The sequence below is a fragment of the Myotis nattereri genome (genome assembly GCF_964212035.1).
Source record: "Myotis nattereri genome assembly, chromosome: 4".
NCBI classification, from domain to species: Eukaryota; Metazoa; Chordata; class Mammalia; order Chiroptera; family Vespertilionidae; genus Myotis; species Myotis nattereri.
The window spans coordinates 107,432,945-107,457,622 of NC_138079.1; the positions used below are offsets into that span (position 1 = coordinate 107,432,945).

Sequence of the window (24,678 nt, forward strand, 5' to 3'; positions counted from 1 at the left end):
AGTAATGGGATTGGCCTGTGCCCAGGGACACTCCTGCCACCGTCATCCATGGACACACGCTCCACGCCTGTTCTTGGCCTGCGTTTTCTCCTCAATGACACGATGGACTCATTACCTTGCCATAGAGTCTCACAATGTCAGAGTGGTTCCATGTATCTCCTACACCTGGAAAAGACACGTCCTCACACCCATGAGAAACCAGAACTCGTAAGAACTCCTCTCTGCCACCCCAAGGTGCTGAAGACTCTGAGGAATTGCCTGCCCCACTTGATTTCCAGAAACACGTGAGCCCCGCTCCCAGCACCTGCCCTGGCTCTCCGCCCTCTGTGTCATCATGGAAAAGTTGAGGAGTCATGGCCCCAGGCTTAGCATTCAAAGCCCAAAAGCTTGAAAACGTCACCCATTTCCATCTCAAGATCTGTCTCGCCCTGTGTGAACAAGCCATGGTGTCTGGTTGTATCCAAAAGAACCTTGAGTATGGGGCAGGGAAAGGCCGCCGTGATGAGAACATGTGTGTTGGGGGGAGTGTGGAGAGGGGTCCGGACCCGGTGGGGGAAAAGGTATTGGATTTGAATGCCTGAAATCCAGCCAGCTGTGCTGTTCACAGAGAGCTGTTTTCTGACCTTAGCTTTGGGTAAAATCATTTGAGCAAAATCATTTTCTCTTAACATCATCATATTGTCCAGACTGAGTAAAGATATACCCTTGAAATGCTACAGAAGCATGTTATTCTGGAAGAAGTATGAGGATCCACCTCCCTTCTCCTCCTCCTTCATCTTCTTCATGACCATCGTCAGTATTACGCTCCACTGTGTCAATGAAGCGCTTCAGTTTTAAAAATACTTTCCCATCATTTTGGTCATCACAGAAACTCTGGTGATTGGCCAGAAGGGACTAAATAAGCCCATGTTAGAGATATGGAAACTAGGGTTCAGGTGGACAATGCTGCTTGTCCATGACATAGATAAGGCCAGGCTCAAACCAGCTACCGTTCTTCTGACTGCCGCAAGGCAGACGCCTTCTTTGGGGAATAAGGAGGTTGCAGGTGGGCAAACGGGAGGAGCAGAAAAGACATACAACTGGAAGAGCCAAGGAGCTGAGGTCTTAAAGAAGTGCGGCTCAGATCAGGAGCCCTAGTACCGTGGTCGGCAAACTGCAGCTCGCGAGCCACATGCAGCTCTTTGGCCCCTTGAGTGTGGCTCTTCCTAAGCCTTAGGAGCACCCTAATTAAGTTAATAACAATGTACCTACCTATATAGTTTAAGTTTAAAAATTTTGGCTCTCAAAAGAAATTTCAATCGTTGTACTGTTGATATTTGGCTCTGTTGACTAATGAGTTTGCCGACCACTGCCCTAGTGCCATGGAATGGGGCAGACCATGCTCCTCAACCTGAAATTCAATCTGCGAGGCTCCCAAAGGCTGCTCAGAGTTCTAGGGAATGGCCACGCCTAGCTCTCAAGTCCAAAGGTAAAAGGGGCTGCTGAATGGTTCTGTTGTCATTGTTCTGTGTTTAGAGCTGGTAGGGCTAGTGCCAAGGCCAAGGCTTCCATACCTTTCAGGTACAGAAGGACAGGGCGAAGGAGAGGAGTGTGGGGTAAAGGAGGCAGCACCACCGGAAGCATGGCTCTCCTTTTCTCGTCTCAGCAGCCGGCTTTCCCGAGCTCTGAGTCATCATTCCAGGGAAGGGAGGGCAATAGAAAATTAAATATAATTTATGCTTTGCTAATTGAAATCAAATACAAAATTCAATCTCCCTCGAGTCGCATTGCTCACGTTTAAATAGGGTGGAAGTGTTATTAACCTGCCTCCATTTGAGCAGGTTGACTTAGCTTTTCTGGATAGGAAGTAATTCCTCTGTCAAGTTTCCCCACTGCGGAACAGGGCGGCTGTGTGGCTCACTCCCAGCGTCTGGGGATGGAGCTGGGGCAGACACTGCAGAAATGGAACTGAAACATCTCAAGTTCGCACTTCTTTCCAGAACCACAGCTTCCAAACACGTCATCAATGACCCTAGCTGTGAGGCTTAGGCCTCTGCCCTGTTTCTCCAGAGAATATTAGCCTCCTGTTCAATGCCAGAGGGTGTAAAGGCTCTAAGAGGTTCCCTTCTGTTATCTCCCAGGTGAGAATGACTGTAACCATCAGCTAACCAGGCTAACAATGGATTAGCTTGTCATGTATGTGAGGACATGGGACTGGGTTCCTTTTTAAGCAGCACAGAAGGTCTGGATGTTCTGAGTTCAGGGGGCCACGCAGACAGCCAGGTTGACTGGAAGTGAAGAGGAGGTGTGATTGAGGGGCTGAGTCAACATGTGTCCCTTCAGGACAGAAGAGATGGGGGGGGTTAGAGAAATGGTCACTCTTAGCTGATAGAAAGTCACACTAAAGCTTCCCTACAAGCAGGTGCTCCTTTGACCTTCTAAGTCATACATTCATTCCTTACCTGGTCCTCATTAGACTTCCCTCGAGAAGGGACCATATTCCCCAAAGCAAGCCCTTGGGGACCACTTCTCTTGGAAGTACCTTCACAAAAGCGTACAGGGAGGGTGGGAAGGAGCACAGAGGGCAAAGACATACACACCTAAGACTTCCCTCCTTTGTTCTCAATTCCAGCTTCCATAATATATATATATATATATATATATATATATATATATATATGATTAAAAATTATATATATATAATTTTTGTTGTTGTTTTTTAGAGAGAGTGGAAGGGGGGGAAGAGAGAGAGAGAGAGAGAAATATGTGAGAGAGAAACATTGGTTGCCTCTTGTACACACCCTGACGGGATTAAACCCACAAACTGGGTATGTACCCTGATTGGGAATCGAACCTGCAATATTTTCGTGTATGGACAATGCTCCAACCAACTGAGCCAACTAGCTAGGGCTAGTTATTCTTTTATTTTGGTAGTAAACGCATAATATGGTGCCTTCAGCTCAATAACCACTCTCTTATCTGGAAAAGCAGTGACTTGTAAGGTTGTTCCTCAATCGAGCACACTAGTCCATTCCTCACCAGGACCAGATGAGAATGAGAAAATCGTGCTTCTTACAGGACAGAACCCCGGGGAGATCTAATCCGGGTCCTTCTGGTCATTCCAGAGAAGGGAAATCCCCAGAATTCAAGAGTAGGGGTGGGGTTGGAGGTGACCAACAGAAACACGCCATCAAAACCCATTGATTAGGTTGCATTAAGCTTTATAACAACACAGTTTTCATTTAGCCGGAGAAATGACAGTTTAGTAACAGCTGAACAGAGTTAGCCCCCCCACGCACACATTTCCAATTTTACTAGAACAGTTCCTGGACTGGGAGACCTGTGAACAGGGCTTTATGTCAAATGCTGCGTTTTAATCAAACACGACTAATGGGAAGGGATACTTTAATCAGTAGCCCTCGAAGGGGGGTGTCCCAGACAGCCCTTGCTCCCCCCACCCCATAAACCGATGTGGCAAGTGGAGTCAGCCCTCTTGTCACTCCCCAAAATGTGCTGTCTGTGAACAGAGCAAATGAAGCAGGAGATGACCATGAGGGCAGATGGTGGGGCAAATAGGCGATGGTGACTGGTACCCTGTTCACTGTGTGGCTAAGGGTTATTCAGAACATAAGACATGCCAACTTTCTGGTCCTTGTCCTTCTGGGGACCCTGAGGGACAGAGCCCACCCCAAAAGCATGTTTCAGAACCAGGGTGCTTGGGGAGAGGGTCTGTAGGTGTGGAGACCTCCCCCCAGAGGACTGGCTGTCTTTTTCGCTCCCAGAGATGGCATTCACCTCTACCAAGCTCAGGGCTCTGAGCTTCGCTGCTAGAAGAGCCGTCCAGGGGCTGAATCTAACACGAGGACAGGAGCTGAGCTCCAGCGCCCTGGGTGCTCATGAAGAGAGAGACCCAGCCCGCCTTGGAGGGCTCTTAGAAGGAAGGTTTCCAGGGGAGTCAGCGTTTTGGGGTGAGGAATGTGCATGCCCCTCCCTTTATAAGGTGTGGAGGGAGGAAGTCACAGGTTGTGGAATGAGATCTTTCAGGAAGGCCAGAGACACCTTGGCTGAGGCCCCTCCCCTAGGAGTCCTGGAGCACTCAGCCACAATCTGCATTTCAGAGAGATGCCAGAGCAGGGTTCATACAGCAAGGCCTGGGCCAGACACAGGGCTAGAACTCAGGCTTCCCAAAGCAAAGTGAGAGCCCCCAAAATAGACCTGCCTTTCTTTGTTTCACTTAAACAAATATTCATGGCACTGTCTCTGACCTAGACAGCTAGTCAATCCTGTCTTCAGACTCTATTCACCCGTAGGAGACAAGAACTAGCAGTAGATCCTGGTGGCCATCTGGTCAACCAGATGCTGCTGCCCAGGCAGGCCTGGCTGCTCTGTAGGGAAGCAATCCCAGCTGGAAGATGGGGGAGACCTAGGTGACACTCCAGCAAGGCTGAGGCTGCGACCCTGGGGATTCGGGACTCAGGTAAGGGGTCTCCTCAGCTGCTCCCTAGCCTTCCCTCACATCTCTAGCCTTATTTGTCAACCTCTTCCTGCTCCCACTGGAAATCTTGACCAGTCATTTGGTAAAACATCACGTTGAAGGGCTTGTAGAATTTCCGCAGTCTATGGATCACATCCGGGTCAATACGAGGATGAGTCCGACCTTTGCTCTTGCCTAAGCACCTGGGGGCGCCGCTGTCTTCTGGCTTCTTGAGGCAAGGGAACCCCTTGGTCTTATTGAAATAGAAATGCTTCTCAGTCACAACACGCGTGAGGCCTAGAAAATCCTGTACTTTGGCCATTTCCCCGGCGGGGTCCACGATGAGCCGCTCCCCGCTGACGAAGAGGATCTGGGAGAGGGGGAAGAACTGTAGCCAGTTCTCCAGGTGCAGCGCGTACAGCCCTATGCGAATGGCACTCCAGGAGGCATCGATCAGCCCCAGGGTCCGGTTTTTGAAGGCCAACACCTCGAAGGTGGGGATCTCGGGCTTCTTGGACAGGGTCTGGGTGTAGTCAGAGATGGCCCTGGTCACAGGGTTTCTCACCACCACGATCAGTTTGATGTCCTTGGCCATGGAGTGGATGCGCTTGGGGGCCTCATTTGTCACAAAGTAACTCGGTGTCTTCTCCATGGTTATCTGCCCATCCACGGTCTTAGGCATCACATTCCTGGAAGAGGGAGAAAAGGAGAAAGAGTGGTCATGCTTATCCAGAAATATTTTAATTTTGCACAAAACGTGTGATGTAAATAGCTCATGGGAAGCTACCACATAAAATTCGTGGATAAACACTTGCGGTTCTTTTTAACTATCATCCTCACTAGGGCTCTGATTGTAGAAACCTCAGAAAAGGCAGCCTAAGGCTCATGGGTTCATGGCTGGGAGCCTTGTACACTTGGGCTTAAACTGCTGCTCTATTTCTTACCAGTTATATTTAAGCTAAATATACTCTTAATTTCTCTATGTATTAGTTTTATAATCTCAGAAATGGAGATAATAATGGCACCTACTTCCCACTGCAGTATGAGGATTAAGGGAGATAATGTCTGTAGAGCATTTAGCATAGACTCCGGCACATGTAGGAGCTTAATACATCAAAGTTATTATTATTGTTGTAGCGGCTTTCAGAAAATGTTTGCGCTCAACAAAACCTCAAAGATTATCTAGTCCAGGGGTTGGCAAACTACTGCCAGCCTTCTGTTTTTGTAATGCCTGCAGCTAAGAATGATTTTCAAATCTTTAAATGGTCGGGGAAAAACCAGAATAATAATAATAATAACATTTTGTGATGCATGAATATTACATGAAATTCACATTTCAATGCTCATAAATAAACTTGCGTTGGAACACAGCCACGCTCTTTCCTTTACGTGCTGTCCCTGGCTGATGTGGCACACAGCAGGCTTCAGCAGTTGCGACGAGACCACGTGACACACAAACCCAAACATGTTTACTCTGGGGCCCTTTAAAAAGTCTGCTGTCTCCTGACCTCGTCAAAGGCCTCACTGTGCAAAGGAGGAAACTGGAGCTCAGAGAAGGAGAATGGACAGACTTTGTGACCTCAACAAGTTGAATCACATCCCCGAATCTTTTCCTAAAACTTACCGCGAGTTCACCTGAGAATAAAGGGGCATAGAGCGTGAAAGCATCCAGCATAGTTTGGTTCTATGAATGGGATTCCTTCTTTCTTTGTTCCAGAGTTGCCAGTGGGCCACTGACTGACCCCACACCAGGGCCATGCTCTTGCTGTCCTTCCCAAGGTTGCTTCTATCCTAAATTCACCGCTCCATCCATGTTCACCTTCAGGATGGCCTCGCCTCATTGACAACTTTAAGATACTAAAGGACTTGGATGCTATTTGTCCCCCAGCCCCAATGTAGCAAGCTAACCAGTGAAAAGGGGAGGTGCAGGACCCTATTATACCCCAATTTGCTATAGGCATCTGTAGACCAAAGTTAACTGACAAGAAACCTGTTCAATACCTGTCAGTACAGCAGGCCATCTGCCACCACGTACTCCATTAAGTCTATTCACTTCCAAGTCTGCACCCAAGTGGTACATTCAGGATTACACAAGACCTCTTTGTTATAATGACATGCTTTTAAATGTCTCAGCTAATAAACCTTAATACAGATGAAGATCCCTTAGCTTCCCCTACCATAATTAAATTTATTTACTATCGCGGGTGTAGAGAAAGAATGACTTTTCTTTTATCTCTAATTCACAAGCTCTGTCAATAATTAATTGCTCCTGGGTTTTGAGCTTCATCAGCAAGCACCATTATTGAGCAAGAGGAATGGCCTGGTAGAGAAATTCACAGAGCTGGTGTAGTTAGGCATAATGGTTGGGCAGCACGGAGTTTTCTGATCAAAGCAATAGCCTTGGCCATAATCGTGCTTATCTTGGAACAACGTATTCTTCAAAGTGTTCTGAATGTCTTCATGTTTATATGTCTGTCTGGCTTGCACTAGACTTAATTGTCTCATTTGAAGGGACAGGGCTAAGGAGCACAGCCTTTGGGAGTTGTATGTGCATAATTTAAGAGTTCTGACTACCCACGTCATCTCGATGAAGTTGTGTAACCCACTTTCAGTCTCGATTTTCTCATCTAAAAATCAGGGTTAATAGGAGTCCCTCCCTCATAGAATTGTAATGAAGATTAATGGGATAACACAGGCAAATCACTTAGAATAGTGCCCAGTAATGCCAGAATTTTAAAAATCTAAGCCAGGTGGACAAGGTCATTGGCACAGCAATTCTTAGAGAAGAACAAGGAAAAAAAATACATTTCACCCAATGAAAAGGTTGAACAGCATAAGAACTAACAAACCCATCTAGGCAAAAAGGATATTCTGACTCAAGCCAATGCCACCAGACCCACTGCCTGACCAGAGGGCTGTGGCCAGCGAGGAGCTTCTACTAGGAGCTCAGCCAGCATTAGGGAATGGCCCGACTTTCCATTTCTATTTCAGTTGGAGAGATATACTCTCTTAGCATGAAACTCATGTCCTATTATGAAAATATCAAATACATGTTGAGTCAGGAAACACCTGAAGGTAGATTCTTACACGGCCCTTCGCAGAGGTTAGTCCAGGTGTGTTTTTGCCCTTTGACTCTGTCGCACTTTTCTTTCATGCAAGCGCAGCTGCTAGGTTTCTCTTCTCATCTGTCCTCCGCGGTCACTTCCAGACCTCAGTGCTGGTCGTCACATTACGCCCCCTTCCTTCTCATGTCCTTCACTTTGGCTGAGTGCTCTCTGTGGTCTGTCAAGCTCTTTGTGGATCTCAAGTCTTTGATCTGCAGCATCTGGGATGAAATGGTGCCCAGCCCATAAGCCAGTGTGTGGAGGAGAGGACAGGTGCGCCTCGCTCAGCGCTCCGCACAGAGGGAATGAGAGGAGGTGCTGGGGAAGGTAGAGGGGAGCCGAGGAACCTAAATGGCTTTGATCATCACGTTACAGATGAATTAAAGCATGTGATTTAAGAGAGTTATGCATTTGGGGCAAACATGACAAGGTCATCTCATTGGGCCAAGATATAACTATTGTGGCATGAGTTGACAGGGATTTTTCCCCAGTAAGAAGATATCCAGAGGCTGCTCGAAATCTGTGAAGTAGCAGTTCTCCATTCCAAAAGTGATTTCGACTCAGTTACAATCATTCATTCATTCCATAAATGCTCACTTCCATAATCGGCAATATACCAGTCAACAAAACAGAGCCCATTCCTCCACAGAGCTACCAGTCTAACGTCCACATCTGATAAACTGAGAGGTCTTTATAGTATCACATGAATAACTATTTTAGTCAACAGAGCAGATAGTGTTACTATCCAAGTTCTACAGAGAAGGAAACAGACTCAGACCCTAAAGATGGTTTTCAAGGTCTCCCTGAGTGTGCATGTTGGTTTCTCAGCTCACTGGCCAAGCAGAAGTAATTCAGTACCAGTGCTAACACCAGCTCCTGGCAAGCAGCAGGTGCTCAATAAATACCCACTGAATAAATTCTCACCCAGGCCCTCGATCTGGCAACTATTTTTGTACCTCTCCTAGTCTCCCTCTTCCTGGAAAAGTAGAGGAGCCGCTACCCTACTCTGACAGACCAACTTCTTCCCAAATCACCTTTGGATCTTATCTCCAGCTACCTGCTCAGGACTTCTCACCCCCAATTCTCCTTTTCTCTCCTGGTTTTAAGGAAGTCCTTCTCGACTAGATCTGATGTTTTGACATGCCGGTGTTCTCACATCCTGGCGTGCCTGAGAAACAGAAAGAAGACCAGTCACAGCAGGAGCGAGTGAGGAAAGGTAAGGAAGTGAGAAAACACGTTCCTGGTGTGGGCAGGACACTGATCGTGGAGGGCCTCCCCGGCCCCGGGGAGATGCCGGCGCTTACTGTGTGGGGAGAAGCCACCGAGGAACACTGAGAGGAGACTGTGATATGACTTCCATTGGAAGAGCTGCTCTGTCACTGCTTAGCTGGGAACAGACAGGAGTGTGGCAAGAACAGACGAAGGCGACCTGCTAGGAGGGCATTTCAGGACAGCGGGTTGGAGATGGTGGTGGCGCCAACTCCGGTGCAGAGTGCTGAGTGGTAAGATGTGTTGAGAGTTGGATGCATTTTAAAAGTAGGGACGACAGGCCTTTATGATGGCTGTGATGTGTGTGCAAGACAGAGAGGCATCATAGTGACTCCAAGATGGTTGGTCCAAGCCAACGGGTTAGAGAACACGGGGAAAGAGGCCGGTTTCCGGGGAAGGTTCCAGGTCTCGCTTAGTCATCTGAGGGATCTGCGGCACACCCAGGTGCAGGTGTTGAGTGATCACCTTGATCCAAGAGCCTGACACCCATGCGGGAGGTAGACATTTGTGTCAGGTGTGCAGTTCACCTGCCAGCAGAGGAGGGACCTACCTTCACCTATTTGGGGAGTTCTCTTGAATAGAAAAGGAGTTTAGGTGCTGGGTGTGCAAAAAAATTTTTTTTCAATTCCATTACAAAGATTTTCACTAACTCCTTTCTGTTCCCAAAGTCCTTGATATCTCTCTTTTACAGAGCTTAGAACAACGCCCTGTCCCGAGGCCCAGCATGGCGGGTCCCAGCCCCTAGAGTGCAGGCAATGCTTCATTCACCTTTGTATCCCCAGTGCCTGACACAGTCCCTCCCGTGTAGTAGCTGCCCCATCACCACCTATGGTTGTTGGATGACACACACATGAAATGACCCCTGGGAGTCAGGAGACCTGGGGCAGCTGGGGAGGCATGGCTCCTCTGAGCTGGTTTTCCCTGCCTGGGCGCTCAGCCTTCTGAGTTGCACGCCATCCCTGTCTGAAAGACCACGCACTCCCGTGTGGAGCATATGGTGAGAAAACACTGCGTCTGGGCTTGGAACAGCTCGTTCACAGTATCTGGGGTGCTCAGTGCAGCCGTGACACCAGCGTCAACACACAGTCCTGAAGCGAAAATCTCTCCCCGCGACCATGCAGCTGCTCTCACTGCCCCAAATGTTTATGAGACACTCTCCACGTCGCTCGGCCCCCCACCCCCTCCCCCGCCCCGTGCTCTGCTGCTGGTGGCGCTCTGCTGAGTCCCAGCCCGGTCTGAGTGCAGGTCCGCGTCTGGGGCCTCACAGGGAACGATGCTAATGGTAGCCATGCACTAGCTGTCACACACCGTGCACTGAGCACTCTATGCTGTCTTCTGCGGTTGAGATTTCAAATCCTGGCTGCAGACCCAGGTCTCTAAGCATCTTGGACTCTACAGCCTCGTGATAAGAACATCGCCCCTGGACTTACTGAATCGGACCCATTTATTAGCTGTGGGACCTTGGGTTCAATTACTGAACCCAAGTCATGTCTGTCTGTTTCATCACCTGGAAAGCAGGCATCTCATAATCCCATCACACGGGACTGGATGAAGGTCTCAGTGAATTAGCAGTGGAAAGGGTGCCTCACGTTCTGTAGGTTCTCGATGTACTGCTGTAACTTTCAAACAACTGTCTTAAGAAGGTACTACTACACCCCAGCTTTGGACATCAGGAAACTGAAATCGATTAGTTTTCCCAAAGGCACAGGAAGTGGAGTTGAAATATAGTCCCAGGCCTGTGTTGCGCCATAGCCCAAGCTCTTAGTCACTGCTTGGCAATGCTGAACTAAACCCCTAGGCTCCGCAAGGTGACACGGCTGGCCCAAGGTCACTCTGAGGTAGGTAGCAAAGCTGCACCTTAAAATGAGGCTCATTCTGCATGTTGTCAATGCGGGCTGTCACTGACTTCCCCTGGGGGTTATAGAAACCCATGCTGGAATCCCCAGAAATTCCTCCAGATCAAGCAGCATCATTCAATTTGTGAGATCTCTCTCCAGGGCCCCCTCAGTGGAAGCAAATGGACCGTCATGAATGCCCGGGGAGAGAGCAATCACCCGTGTTAGCTGTAAGTGCCCATTCTCTGCGAAGGGTCAGCTGCCTCTGCATTGCTCACATTAGAGGTACTCGGACACCTCACATTTTCCCTAATGCGTTATCCAGTAGAACAAATGGTGCATAAATTAGCAATATATTCTGAGCTCTCCTGATGAACTGTAACCCAAGAGAATGGGGGTTGGAGCAAGGGCATGAGACCTCAGGGTCCCATCTCTGAGCCAGACTTGCTTTGAGCAACTCATTTCCCTCACCCATCGAATAAGGATAACATTTACTCATTCCCAGGAAAGATACCAGGCTTCCTCGCACAGAGCAGGTACTGGTAAATGTCCCGTCTCAGTACTGCTGGTGCCCACCGTGGGTGCAAGCACACCTGTATGTTGAGTGCTTGAAGGAGACAGCTCTGTTCAAATTCTGAATCCAAATGACTCTTCCTGGTGGCCTAATGCATGCGTCCCTCTGTTAAGTGATGGGTGCCCAACTCTCAGAACACCAAACAGCTCGAGCTGGGCATACAGTGCATGGATTATTAGAAATCTCCTTCTCCTTGCCACCCCAAGGTGCCTGAACATTTGGGACGCCTTGTTGCTGGGCAGATCTTGGCCACTCTATGGGGCTCATGACTCCAACTGCTCAAGTCCCAGGCAATGCTTCTATTTCCCCGTCGACTGACTTCTCCCAGTGCCATCACCACCTGCATGTTTTGATTTAGGAAGCACCTATGGGTAGAAAGCAGCCGTGAATTCCACGATCCTTTACAATGAACTTGTGATTGAGTCATTGGCACTGAAGCCATGTTTCTGAAAGGTCGCCCTGTGTGTGTTTATATGAGTTTTTATTGATTCAGTTTGTACAATGTTTGGCATCTACAGGGACGTGGCCGTCCCTTGCAATAATGCTCAAGCCCAGAGGCTGGGAATCAGGGTTCAAAAATATAAGCCATTGCCTACCCTCAACATCAGCTCTCATCCGTGCCCTCACCCCAACGCCGCCTCCACACATCCTCTTTTTTGATTGGGCCATTGCACCCCAAAGGTTCTAAGACAAGACACTTACTGACTTAGGATGAAGGCAATTTCAGAACAACCTTCCCCGGCCGTGACCGGAGGCGATTCCCCCCAGAGAGCATTTCTCTGAAACACATTCATACTCACTCAAAGACTGACCCTGCAGACCCTCACACCAACTTCCATTAGTGGTTTTATTGTATTTTCTTTCCTTGGGTTCAGCATTTCAAGGGACAGGTGCCACAATTTAATGACAATTACAGAGGTGTCAGCATGCCCCCACGGGCACCTCATGCTGACAGCTTAACAGCAGGACAGGAGGGCTGCCCTCCGGAGGCTGTGCTCCAGGGCTCCCCACCTCACCTCTCACTCCCCGCTGTGCAGTGCAGCAGCTCCTCTCTGTCTTGGGGATGCTGCCAGCCTCCTTGCCTTCCTCTCACTTGCATCCCCCTCCCTCTCACTTGCACCCAGCTGCTGGCCCCGCCCTGCTTCTCTGCTGAGTCAGCCTCCTTCCCCCCAGGGGTGTCTAGGCTTCCTGCCTCTAACTGTGGGGCCACTTCAGCCCTGACCTCAGAGTGATAAATGCGGCTGCTGATAGATCAGCTTTTCACTCAAGTCTTGCCTTTGCTTGAACCCCCTTTGCTTTGTGCCACCTGCTTCTCGAGTTCTCAAAACTCTAGCACGTGCTCTTTGTGGAGGCCCTTCACCATTGCTTGTCCAGAGCGTCGCATGTTGGCCATCCATGGTCATGCCTCCTGGGCCTGGGGTTCTGCCCACTTGGGCGAATGTCCTCCAGCTGCTGCAGAGGATACACGTGCTGTCTGCCCTTGGGACCTGGCTCTGCCTTTCTCATTGTCAAGGACTTTGGGAAACCTAAGGCTCATTTCCCTCCTTGTAAACAGCAGGGAATCCCAAGCCAGACCCATCTCGAGATGGTGCATGAAGGCTGAGAGGCTGGTGCTTATGGTTCAGCTACGCAATGAATGCTTGTGTCCCTCCAACATTCCTGGTAGGTCCCAATCCCAGTACTGGGAAGTGGGGCCTGAGGGAGGGGATGAGGTCACCAGGGTGGAGTCTCATGAATGGGATCAGTGACCTTATAAAAGAAACCCCAGAAAGTTCCCTCCCTCGGCAGCCATGTGAGGACACTGGGAGAAGAAGAAAAGGCCCTCTATGAACCAGGGAGTCCTCACCAGACACCGAGTCAGTGAGCAGCTGGTCTTGGACTTGCAGCCTCCAGAAATGTGAGAAATAAGTATTTGTTGTTTAAGCCATCAGTCAGTGGTGTTTCCGTGACAGCAGCCCGGACAGACTGAGAGCGCGGTGCCAGGAGGAATGAACTGCTCGGCATGCGTGCTGATGAAGGCTGCTATTGGACACAGAGCGCACCGTCTCAGGACCTGTGCTCGTGAGCTCGTTGAACTTTGACCCCAGTGCATCCTTCAAACAAACTTCGCTTTTGTAAGTAATTTGTAAAGCTTCTCCCTGGTGATCCAAGGAGCCTGGCCAGCGCACACAAAGCACATGCCATTTCACTGGCCAAAGGGTTGCTTGGGTCAATTCATGCTTCGCCATGGAAACTTGTGAAATAAGTCAGTCCAGATGGAAGCATCCATCCGATGAACACAGGTGTGAGCAGTGCCAGCTGTGAGCACAGGTGGGGTCGCACTGCGGCCCCCCGCCCCCGGCTCCCAGGTGTGGCTGCAGTGACGCTGTGTTGGGGGAAACAGCAGTCTATGCTGAGGGAATGCGGCCCAGCTGCCCCTTCCCTGTGTTTGGTGAGAATGTCAGGACAGCCGCTTCTACAAACACCCAGACCAGAGCCCTCCATGTTGTCCCTGAGACAGTTCCTTTGAAAAGCTGCCTCCCCAAACCTGGATCTCCAGCTTCCATGCTGTAACCACACTCATCAATTAATTACTGGGTCCTACCGTGTCTGTATTTAGCCCTGACTCTCACAGCTTGGGCTCATGAAATACTAAACAGATTTTCAAACCAATCAATCTGCTCCTGCAACAGAGGAAGAAATGACTGATGATGGAAGAGGCTCCTCACACTCCAGAGAGACAGACACAGACACGGACACACACTGTGATGCGAAAATGGAAGGTTCTTGGGGTGTCAGATATTCATGCCCACCGATCCCCTGCAGAGTCCTCTCTCTCTCTCTCTCTCTCTCTCTCTCTCTCTCTCTCTCTCTCCCTCCTCTCTGCTCTTTTCATAATTGGCTTTCTCATTATTCAGTTCTTGACTCAAACATCACCCTCTCAGAGCACAATCCCCTCGCGCAGGCAGCATCTGAAATCCCTCTCCGTCCTCCTTTCGTTCACTTCAGAGGGCGCATCGTTACCTGCAGTTGGCCTGCTTCTGTGCTCATTTTCTCATGCATAGTCTGTATGTCCTCCTAAAGAACGTCAACTCCAAGGAGGGAAGGGATTGGCACCTTCATGACCTGCTGTACCCCAGCCCCTCACACAGGGCCTAGCATCAAGTAGGTCTCAATAAATATTTGTGGAATGATGGGAGACATAAAGGAAAGACGGCAAAGAAGAATAAAGGAAGGTAAGAGGAAACTGTGCCCAAACTGAGGCACAGAATTATACCCAACCCCACACTGCAGCACCCACCCCTCCCTACAGCCCGGGTCCTGCCCACTCCTAGTCTTCCTGATCGACCACAGGGAAGGACGCCACTGTCCCCCATGCCGCCCGGCCCAAACCTGGGAGCTGTCACTGATTCTTCTCGGCCTCACTCACCCTCAGCAATCCAATCCCAGGAAGCCCTGTCTGCTGCTGCTATTTCTAACATATACCTTAAGTGTAACCTCTCCTTCCTACCCTTCCCCTGGCATTGCTGGGCCACAGCCCTGCCATCTTCAGCCTCCCCCAGTCTTGGCCCCCATGTTACTATGCACTGAGCAAGAGTGAGCTTTCCACAGCTTGCTGCAGCCGAGAGGGAGGCAGGGCAGCCCCGATGGTAATGAACCTCTGTGCCTCAGTTTCCCATCTGAAAAGAAAGATTTCAATGATAACAAAAATATTTCATTGATATTATTGAAGATTGGGGAGTGAAGATTAAATTATCTACATATATATATAAAGGGCTAATATGCTAAGTGTCCGACCATCTCACCGGTTGCTATGATGTGCACTGACCACCAGGGGGCAGACACTCAATGCAGGAGCTGCTGTGACGTGCACTGACCATTTACAAAGAAATGGCACCACGGACCTGGTGCCGACAAAGCAACACTTGGCTTCCCCCAAGTGGGACACAGCCTTGCCACCACCCCAGAGCAACACCCCACCAAATTGCAGCCAATGTTGCCAAGACCCCATGGTGCAAAATGTGGCCCACAGCCCAGCCCAGCCTGGAAACGGTCGCTGTGGGTGCTGGGTAATGATGTCACATAGCAACACCCAGCTTACTCTCCCTAGTGATTAGCCTCCTTGGAGTTTCTTCAATCCAGGAACACAACTTGCTTTATAGCCAGGTGGAAACATTTTACACTTTAACCAAATGCCTGTGAAGCATTTTCATGTGCCTCATCTCGTTTGATCCTCACAGAAGTCCTGGAGTAGGTAGATAGGAGACTCGGTGGAATCCTATTTTCTTTTCATTTGTCAGAAAATGGAGATTTAGAAAGCTTAGAAACTTGACCCAACTGAAAAGAAGTAAGAAATGGTGGACCTTGAAAATGACTTCAGGTTTTCTCACTGCGCAGAATATAGTCAAACACTGCTGCATTTAAATATTGCACCCTTTGTTCTCCCTGCGTTATCTACAATAATAATCTGCTTCATGTTGATATTTACTGCTGTGTTGCTGACAATTACCTGAAAGAGAAGTTGGGGTGCTTCACTGGACTGGAAAAAGTTTAGCTAAATCAGAAAGCAGGTGTAATTAAGCAAGTTTATCTATATAAATAAAGCTCTCACTAGCACCAATCACCCGCATGTGTTTCCATCTGTCATTGTCGATGGTGAATTGGTTAGCACTTCTATTATAGAGAAAGGGCAAATAGCGATATTAAAATATTTCTTCTAATTAATTTCCTTTCAATGTGCATGAATTCATGCACCAGGCCTCTAGTATGTACATAAATTCCACTTAATAAATCTACCTAAACTTTATTATCATTATCATCATTGCATTATTCCTTTGCCTGAATCCTTCCAGTAATCTATCATTATGTATGTTCTTAAATGCACTCCCTTTTCATGGTCTACAGCAGTGGTTCTCAACCTGTGGGTCGTGACCCCTTTGTGGGTCAAACGACCCTTTCACAGGGGTCGCCTAAATACATCCTGCATATCAGATATTTACATTATGATTCATAACAGTAGCAAAATTACAGTTATGAAGTAGCAACGAAAATAATTTTATGGTTTGGGGTCACTACAACATGAGGAACTGTATTAAAGGGTTGCAGCATTAGGAAGGTTGAGAACCACTGCTCTATAGTATCTGTCCTCTACGTGCAATCCCATTTCCTCAAAGTCCCACAATGCTGCCTTCTCTTCATCTGGTCTCCACACTCCAGTTCCTCCCCTTCTTGTGTTTGCCCATTCCTCACTCTGAAATGCTCTCTCCCCAGATCTCCCCCGGTGGCTTCTTCTCATCATTAAAGGTCCAACATGGAAGCCACTAGCCACATGTAGCTACTTAAATGTAAATTAATTAAAATTAAATAAAATGAAAGATTCAGTTCCTTAGTGACAGTAGCCACACTTAAAGTGCTCAGTGGCTACAAAGGGCCAATGGCTACTGTCAGCATGCAAATACAGCGTATTCCAGAATGATCAGCAGTAATGCTGGTCTGGACCACAGCTATGATTTGTATGACATCTACATACCACTTATTCATCTCTCAGAAAGAGTTTCCCTGATCTTTCTATTAAAAATGCCTGCCCCAAGACACTCCACCCCATTGTTTTGCTTTCCCTTCTTTGTCCCATTCTGTGGCATTGGTGACGATCTGTAACTATATCATGGACTTACTGGTTCACATGATTTCTGACTCCTCTCTACCTGGAATTAAGCTCTACAATGACAGGATTTTGTCTTACTCACTAGGTTTTATATCTATCTATACTAGAGCATGGTGCAGAATAGGCGCTTAATAAATGAACAATGAATAAATGAATGACCCCCTGGATATGCACATACACATTTATACACACTCATTCCCTATACACAAGAGGCCAGAAGCAGGGCAAAGGAGGTGAAGTAGGGCCTACACTGGTGGTAGCTGGGCCTCCATCTCTACGTTTAGGTGGTGAGAAGGTAGGAAAGGTTGAGGCTGAACTGCTGAAGGTGCTGAGGCTTATTTCTGCCCCTGGCCAGAGAAGCAGGGCAAGTAGAAGCAGTTAGAGGTGGCGGGACCTCCACCATGAAGTGCATGTGTGATATCAGATCATGCATCTCCAGCCTCTGGAAAAGCAAAGGAGAGGAAGAGGTGGGGCTGGAGGTTGATCTGAAGGTCAGTTCTAGAGTTCATGGTGGAGGTCATGTCACAAGTGGGGGTAAACTTCAAGATTAAGAACAGGAACTCAGTTGGTTGGGTATCTTTTTGTGCACCAAAAGATTGAGAGCTAGATCTCTGGAAGGAGACATGCAAGAGGCAGCTGATGGATTTTTTGCTTTCACATCAATGTTTCTCTCTCTCTGTGTCTCTCTCTTCCTCCTTCTCTCTCTAAAAAGACTATATATATATATATATATATATATATATTTTTTTTTTATTTTTTTTTACAAAAGACAGAGACTGTATTTCAGAGCAGGGTTCAGCCTGTTCTCTCAAAGTCAACCCCCTCTCTGGAGAAGAAAGAAGTAGAATTTGCTGGTTTGTTTGTGGTTGTGGGGCTTGCTGCCTTATCTCCAACAATTTCTCCATCTGCCAACTCTGCAGCAAATGGATTGACACCCTGGAGTCACCACACCAGTGACCACAATTCTGGGGCCCATTAGAATTCTTTAGGACCTATAATGGGACATTCTGATTCAACTGGTCTGTGATGGTGTCTGGTCATTGGCACTTCCTAAAAGCTCCCCAAGGGATTCAAGTGTGCAGCCAGGATTTAGAAACTCATTGCTGAACCAAATTCCTTAAAAGACAACACGTCTTTCCATCTCCATGACTCTGGAGGACAGGGAAAAGCTAGAAACTAGACTGATGTTATTCCATGATAAGTAGATGGAGAGACAGATGGACAGCTGTGATGGTTAATTTTATATGTCCACTTACCATATAGCTGATAAAACAGTACTTCTAGGTGAATCTGTGAGGGTGTTTTTGGAAGAGATGAGTATTTGAGTCTGTAGACTGAGTAAAGAAGATCCCCTCACCAGTGTGGGTGCGTATCACCCAATCCATTGAGGGCCTGAATAGAACAAAATGCTGGAGGAAGGGCGAATTGGCTCTCTGCTTGATCTGGGACATCATCTTCTCCTGACTTTGGTCACTGGAACTTGGGCCATCTAGTGACCAAGAGCAGGAGACTGTGACTTACACTATAAGCAACCCTAGTTATCAGGCATTTGAACTTGAATTGAGATTCACAACATTGGATCCCCTGGCTCTTAGTTCTTTAGACTTGGACTGAAATATACCACCAGCTTTCCTGGGTCTCCAGCTTGCACATGGCAGATCATAGGACCTCTTGGTCTTCACAATCCCATAATCCAGTTCCTATAGTCAACTAATCATACTCCCTCACTGTTTATATAATTACTAGAGGCCTGGTGCGTGTATTTGTGCACCAGTGGGGTCCCTCGGCCTGGCCTGTGGGATCGGGCCAAAACCGGCTCTCCGACATCCCCCAAGGGGTCCCGGATAGCGAGAGAGCTCAGGCCAGGCCAAGGGACACCACCAGTGCACGATCAGGGCCGAGGAGGGACGTGGGAGGTGGCCAGCCAGGGAGGGACCATGGGAGGGTTCCAGGGCATGTCCAGCCTTTCTTGCTCAATCCTGATTGGCCAGACCCCAGCAGCAAGCTAACCTACCAGTTGGAGTGTCTGCCTCCTGGTGGTCAGTGCACGTCATAGCAACTGGTCAACCGGTCAACTGTCTGCCCTCTGGTGGTCAGTGCATGTCATAGCGAGAGGTTGAGCAGCCTTAACATATCATTAATATCATTAGCATATTATGCTTTGATGGTTGAACGGATGACCGGACAACTGGACACTTAGCATATTAGGCTTTTATTATATAGGATAATATCTAAATAAACACACACACAAATACATATATATATATATATATATATATATATATATATATATATATATTTTAGAGGCCCAGTGCACAAAAATTTGTGCACTCAGGGCTGGGTGTCCCTCATCCCAGCCTGTGCCCTCTCGCAGTCTGGGAACCCTCAGGGGATGGCCACCTGCTGGCTTAGGCCCACTTCCTGGGGGATTGGGCCTAAGCTGGCAATCAGACATCCCTCTGGCAGCCCGACACCCCTTGGGGGATGTCCACTTGCCAGTGGGGAGCCAGCCTAAGCTGCAGTCTGACATCCTTAGTGCTGCTGAGGAGGCAGGAGAGGCTCCCACCACCACTGCTGTACTGGCAGCCATCAGCCTGGCTTGTGGCTGAGCAGAGCTCCTCCTGTGGGAGTGCACTGACCACCAGGGGGAAGTTCCTGCATTGAGCGTCTGCCCCCTGGTAGTCAGTGTGTGTCATAGTGACCAGTCATTCCCAGTCGTTCTGCTGTTAGGGTCAGTTTTTATATTACCCTTTTATTATATAGGATAGAGGCCTGGTGCATGGGTGGGGGCCGGCTGGTTTGCCCTGAAGGGTGTCCCGGATCAGGGTGGGGGTCCCACTGGGGTGCCTGGCCAGCCTGGGAGAGGGGCTGATGGGTGTTTTCAGGCTGGCCACACCCCCTTTAGGGTGGGGGGTCCCCACTGGGGTGCCTGGCCAGTCTGGGTGAGGGGATGTTGGCTGTTTGCAGCTGGTCACACCCCCTTCAGGGTGGGGGTCCCCACTGGGGTGCCTGGCAAGCCTGGGTGAGGGGATGATGGCTGTTTGCAGGCTGGTCAAGCCCCCCTCCCCAGTGGGGACCCTCACCCCATGGAGGTTTGGCCAGCCTGGTTGAGGGGCTGATGGTTGTTTTCAGGCTGGCCACACCCTTTTTAGGGTGGGGGGTCCCCACTGGGGTGCCTGGTCAGTCTGGGTGAGGGGCTGAGGGCCATTTTCAGGCTAGCCAATCCCTCTGGCAATGGAAGCTCCCAGCCTCTCCTTTTTTTCTTTGTTTATTCTGGGATTTATTTACCTTCTATAATTGAAACTTTGTTGCCTTCAGTGGAGCTCAGAGCCGGCCGTGGCAGGCGGGAAGCTTGGCTTCCTCCATCACTGGAGCAACCAAGCCTCCTGCTCGCTCCAGCTCTGTGGCTGCCTGCCGCCATCTTGGTTAGGTTAATTTGCATATAGTTGCATAGCGAAGGTACAGTCAATTTGCATGTTTGTCTTTTATTAGATTAGACTAGAAGCCCTTTGCACAAAAATTTGTGCACTGGCAGGGCGGGGCCTCAGCCCAACCTGTGCCCTCTCACAGTCTGGGACGCCTCAGGAGATAACCACCTGCTGGCTTTGGCCCTCTCCCCTGGAGGCAGATGGCATGCCCCATCCCGCGGTGTCTGCCCCATCTCCCCCAGTCGCAGATGGCAAGCCCGGATCCCGGGCTGGGGCGGGCGGTGGCTCGGGATCGCACTGAGATCCCTGTGGATGTTCAGGCTCCGAAAGCGTAGGTTTTCTTTCTTGGTTTTGTTTTTACTTCTTGAAATTGAAATGTGTTAAAAAAAATTTTTTTCTGCACCTTTTCGGGTCCCAGGGACCCCACCACGCACCAGCTGTCCTTTCCCAGCTCAGTGCTCCTCCGAGCTTTTCACGGAGGGGCAACCTTTTAGGTTGCAGGGTGTGTTGAGAGAAGCCTGGCTTTCTGAAAGCGAGTGTTTGATTTGGGGATTTGTGGTTTGGCTGAGGAACCTCCAGGGCCCACTCAGAACAGTGGGGGCAGCCACAGTGAGTGACCAAAGAAACCAGAGAAAAGTTAAGAGACAATAAACGGTTCGATTTCTAATTCTGCACATTGCAGGAGCCAAGGTGCGCCCTGGGTTTTCCAGGGAGAGAGTGAGAGAGTGAGTGCCCACTGCCCCTCACACAGCCGGCCACTTGGAGTGTGACTTTCGCCAGCAAGGGTGTGGACACAGCAGCTGCCTGGGCCCTGTTCCCGCCTTTGCAGATGCATGTGTGTGTGTGTGTGTGTGTGTGTGTGTGTGTGTGTGTGTGGAGTGGGGAGAGGCAATCAGGACCAGGAGGTGGGTGCATGCTCTGGGGGTCACGAGGTCAGCGAGGCCTAGGTGCACCAGACATGCAGGGGCCGCCGCCCAGCCGTTGGGGCCAGCAGGGAGCCAAGGTGGCCACCTGCCCCCGGGGTAGCTGGGAGCCAGCGCTGCTCCACGACACTCTCTGCTTTCCCCACCCCAGGAGGCGCTGTTTGTCAAACTTGGCCGCCTTGGCAGAAAGCGCTTGCCTGCATGTTCTCACCGGGAGAATTGTTCCTTTTGCAGTCCTTGGATCTGGGCTCAGGAACCTTAGTCTCACAGAATGATGGGGAGGGGGCAGGGCGGGTGGTGTGTGTGTGCAAAGAAAAGGGGTCTGGGACCCAACAGTGTCTGCGTTTTACCTGTGAATCCCGCCAGGGCAGGAGAGAGGAGGCCGCTGGCGCTCCCCATGCATTTGGGGTGCGGTGCCCAGTTACTTGCCTCTCAGTGCGAGCAGGACTCCGGCCTGGCTTGGGTTCAGTCACCACATGTCTCCGGAGGGCCCCTTGGCCACCGTCTTGGCGCAGAGTGAAGGCGCCTTCCCTGGGCCTGACAAACCCACCCGAATGTGGCCTCCCCACCTTTGTGCGAAACTTCACAGGTTGGGGTGGCTCTTGCTTGCCCGGCCCACGGGCAGCATAACCCCCGCGATGCAGGGCAAAGCCCAGGAGCACTTGGGGCCCACGTCACTGACCCGGGGCGGGCAGGGTTTGCCAGTGTGTGGCTGTTCCACCCTCTCCTGCAATTCACTGCACTTTCCAGGTGCCTCGTCCTGGGGTTTCCCTCTTCTCAGGCTCTCCTGGCCCCTATGGCCTCCTTCCCTCCAGGGCCCGAGGGTCCATCCGGCTATGGGTTTGGGGTTCTTCCTCTGGCCTCAGCGTGTGCTTGGCGCCGACCCCAACCCCAGGCGGGAGCCAGGCTGGAGGCCGGTAGCCGCGCGGTATGAGTGTGACCCCCGGGCGAGGAGGACATGGGGGCGGGCTGTGCCTGCCTGCAGCTCCACACTGGCCAGGAGAGCAGGAACCTCTGGCCTTAGGCGCATTGGCTCGCACCAGTTCTGAGCACTCCGAGTGGCCTGGCCAGGCAGCCTGGGCCTGAAGCCATCAGCCCTTGGGCTTGTTGCGCGCCCGCGCACCCCCAGCCCGGGCTTCTCCTCACCGGAAATGTACTTTATTACACTTTGGAAGGCTGGTTGGACACTCGCAGACTCCTCAGGCTCTGCTGTGAGCAGGAAGGGGCACCCAGGAGTGGGCCCCCTGTCTCCGGTGGGTGGGCAAGGGCTAGGGCGAGGGCAAGGGCAAGGGGAGGGGATAGACACCGCTTGCCTTCGCCCCAGCCCCCGCAGGCCCCTGGGTCGCATTGGGACCTGTCTCTGGTGGGCAGCGAGGGCTTGGTGGAGGTGATCCGCACTGCTTGCCTTCACCCCAGCCCCTGCCTGCCCCCGGGGCACACACGGTAGTGGGCCCTGTGTCTCCCGTGGGTGGGCGAGGGCTCCAGTGAGGCGATCAGCGATTTCCTGAGCCCCCACCCCCAGGTCGTACATGGGGACCTGGATGGTGGCTTGTGCTGTCCTACCCTGCCTGCAGTATGCAAATTAGCCGCCATCTTAGTTGGCAGTTAATTTGCATATCTCGCTGATTAGCCAATGGGAAGCGTATCGGAGGTATGGTTAATTACCCTTTTTGTATTTTATTAGATAGGATGTTTTGTTTCTCTGGAGAACCGTGACTGATACAGACAGATGAACAGATGAACAGATGAGTGAGTGAAAAAGCCCTATAATTAGTACATCCTGATAACCTTGAGTATCTCTAATCCTGGACATCCACCTATACTCATGCTATTGTGGACTCATTCTTTTTATATCAGGTTCTTTCTTATTTGATTAAGTAAGTCTACTTACAACAGAAATTGTATATCACTACCTTGAATAGAAAAACAATTACAATTGCTGTGGCAGGCAGACTCTAAGGTGGCTCCCAATTACCCCTCCCCACCCGGCATTTAAGCCCTGGTATCATCTCCAAAGTTTGAGAGTCAGCAGGACCCAGGACTTGCTTCTAATCTAATCTAATGGCAGTGGGGATGAGATATTGCCTCCATGATTTGTTACATAAGGTTGTAACTTCTATCTTGCTATCAGACTCTATTGCCTCTCTCTCTCTCTCACTTGATGAAGGAAGTCACAATATGGAAAAGTCCATTTGTCAAAGAACAACAGCCAGTAAAAAGCTGAGGCCTTCAGTCAATACCCCACAAGGAACTGAATCCTGCCAACAACCACACAATTTTGGAAGCAGATTCTTCCCCAGTTGAGCTCCAGGTGAAACCTAAGTCCTAGCCAACACCTTGATTGGAACCTTGGGAAAGACCATCAAGCACAGAAACATCAAAGCTTTGAGACCATAAGTGTGTGTGATTTTAAGCCCTGTCTGTGGTAATTTGTTATGTATCGATAGATAACTCACACAATTGCCATAAATAGAAGGTAACAATACAAGAAACGACTGATGAGCCTGCCCTAGACTCTGAGCCTGGTATTTCCTTTCTGACAAGGAAGATGAGCAGTTAGCTGTTAAAGACCTCCCAGTACCAAGGTGAGATCTTCTCCTTTGATTTAAATGAGATCTTCTCAAAAAGATTGAAAGGGAATTATATTCTCTTCCCTGTCTATGCCTAATTGCATGGTTCTAGTGTCCGTTAATTCCTGTAGCCAATCACACTTACCCATTGACCTCTAACCTCTAGTTGGGAATTAACATCTCATTCAGGTCGGGATATGTCAGCACATGGAACCCAGAGATAATAGATGGCCTTGACCTGAGTAACCTGTTCCACCTACACGGAGTTCCTGCACTTGGAGGTCCTGTCTTTCCTCTATGTCCACTCCTTTGGTTCTATCTATAGGACTGGGATTATCTGCCCATTCTCCTACAAAATGTCCCAGCTCTCCACTACTGTAGAAGCATATACCAACCCCGCCCTCTTCCCTGAGGCTCTACAAACTTTGCCAGACTTCTCGGGAGCTGACTGAGAGTCCTAGCAGGTTCTGGCCCCTGGGGAAGGGAACCCCAGGAAGCTCCAGGTCCAGGGGTTGGAGCACAGACAATGTCAGAGCCTTTGTACATGTCCGATCATACTGTCTACACACTTCTTCCATCACATCTGTCCACACTCACCCTGCAATCACTAGATCAACTGTTGGAGCTGTTTTCAGGATGAGTAAGGATCCCCTTGCTGCTCTTTTTATGCTCCTATCTGGACCCTTTCTCAGTAGCCGATAAATTCTGCTTTTGCTGAAAGATCCCAGGGGAGCAGGACATGGCCCAGCTGCTCAGGGACCTCACCTTCTGCCTGGACTCACTCTGCCTGGTCTACAGAATCCCCCGCCCCCCTTCCCCTCTCCCTCCTCCCTTCCAGAGCTCAACACACATCTGACACGCTGCCTTAGGGGCAGGCT

The 24,678-nt window shown here is 49.8% G+C and overlaps 1 protein-coding gene across 1 annotated transcript in view; it reads right to left on the reverse strand.

The window, feature by feature from the left end:
- Positions 1-3,183: 3,183 nt before the first annotated feature.
- The window catches only part of HS3ST4 (heparan sulfate-glucosamine 3-sulfotransferase 4), a gene marked incomplete at its 5' end in the record, with an annotated part of 354,439 nt that continues 332,944 nt past the window's right edge, over positions 3,184-24,678 (reverse strand). The window contains one exon of the mRNA XM_081088835.1: positions 3,184-5,142. Within this exon, the coding sequence (XP_080944961.1) occupies positions 4,506-5,142 (637 nt within the window). The 3' untranslated portion in view covers positions 3,184-4,505. The remainder of the gene's footprint in view (positions 5,143-24,678) is intronic.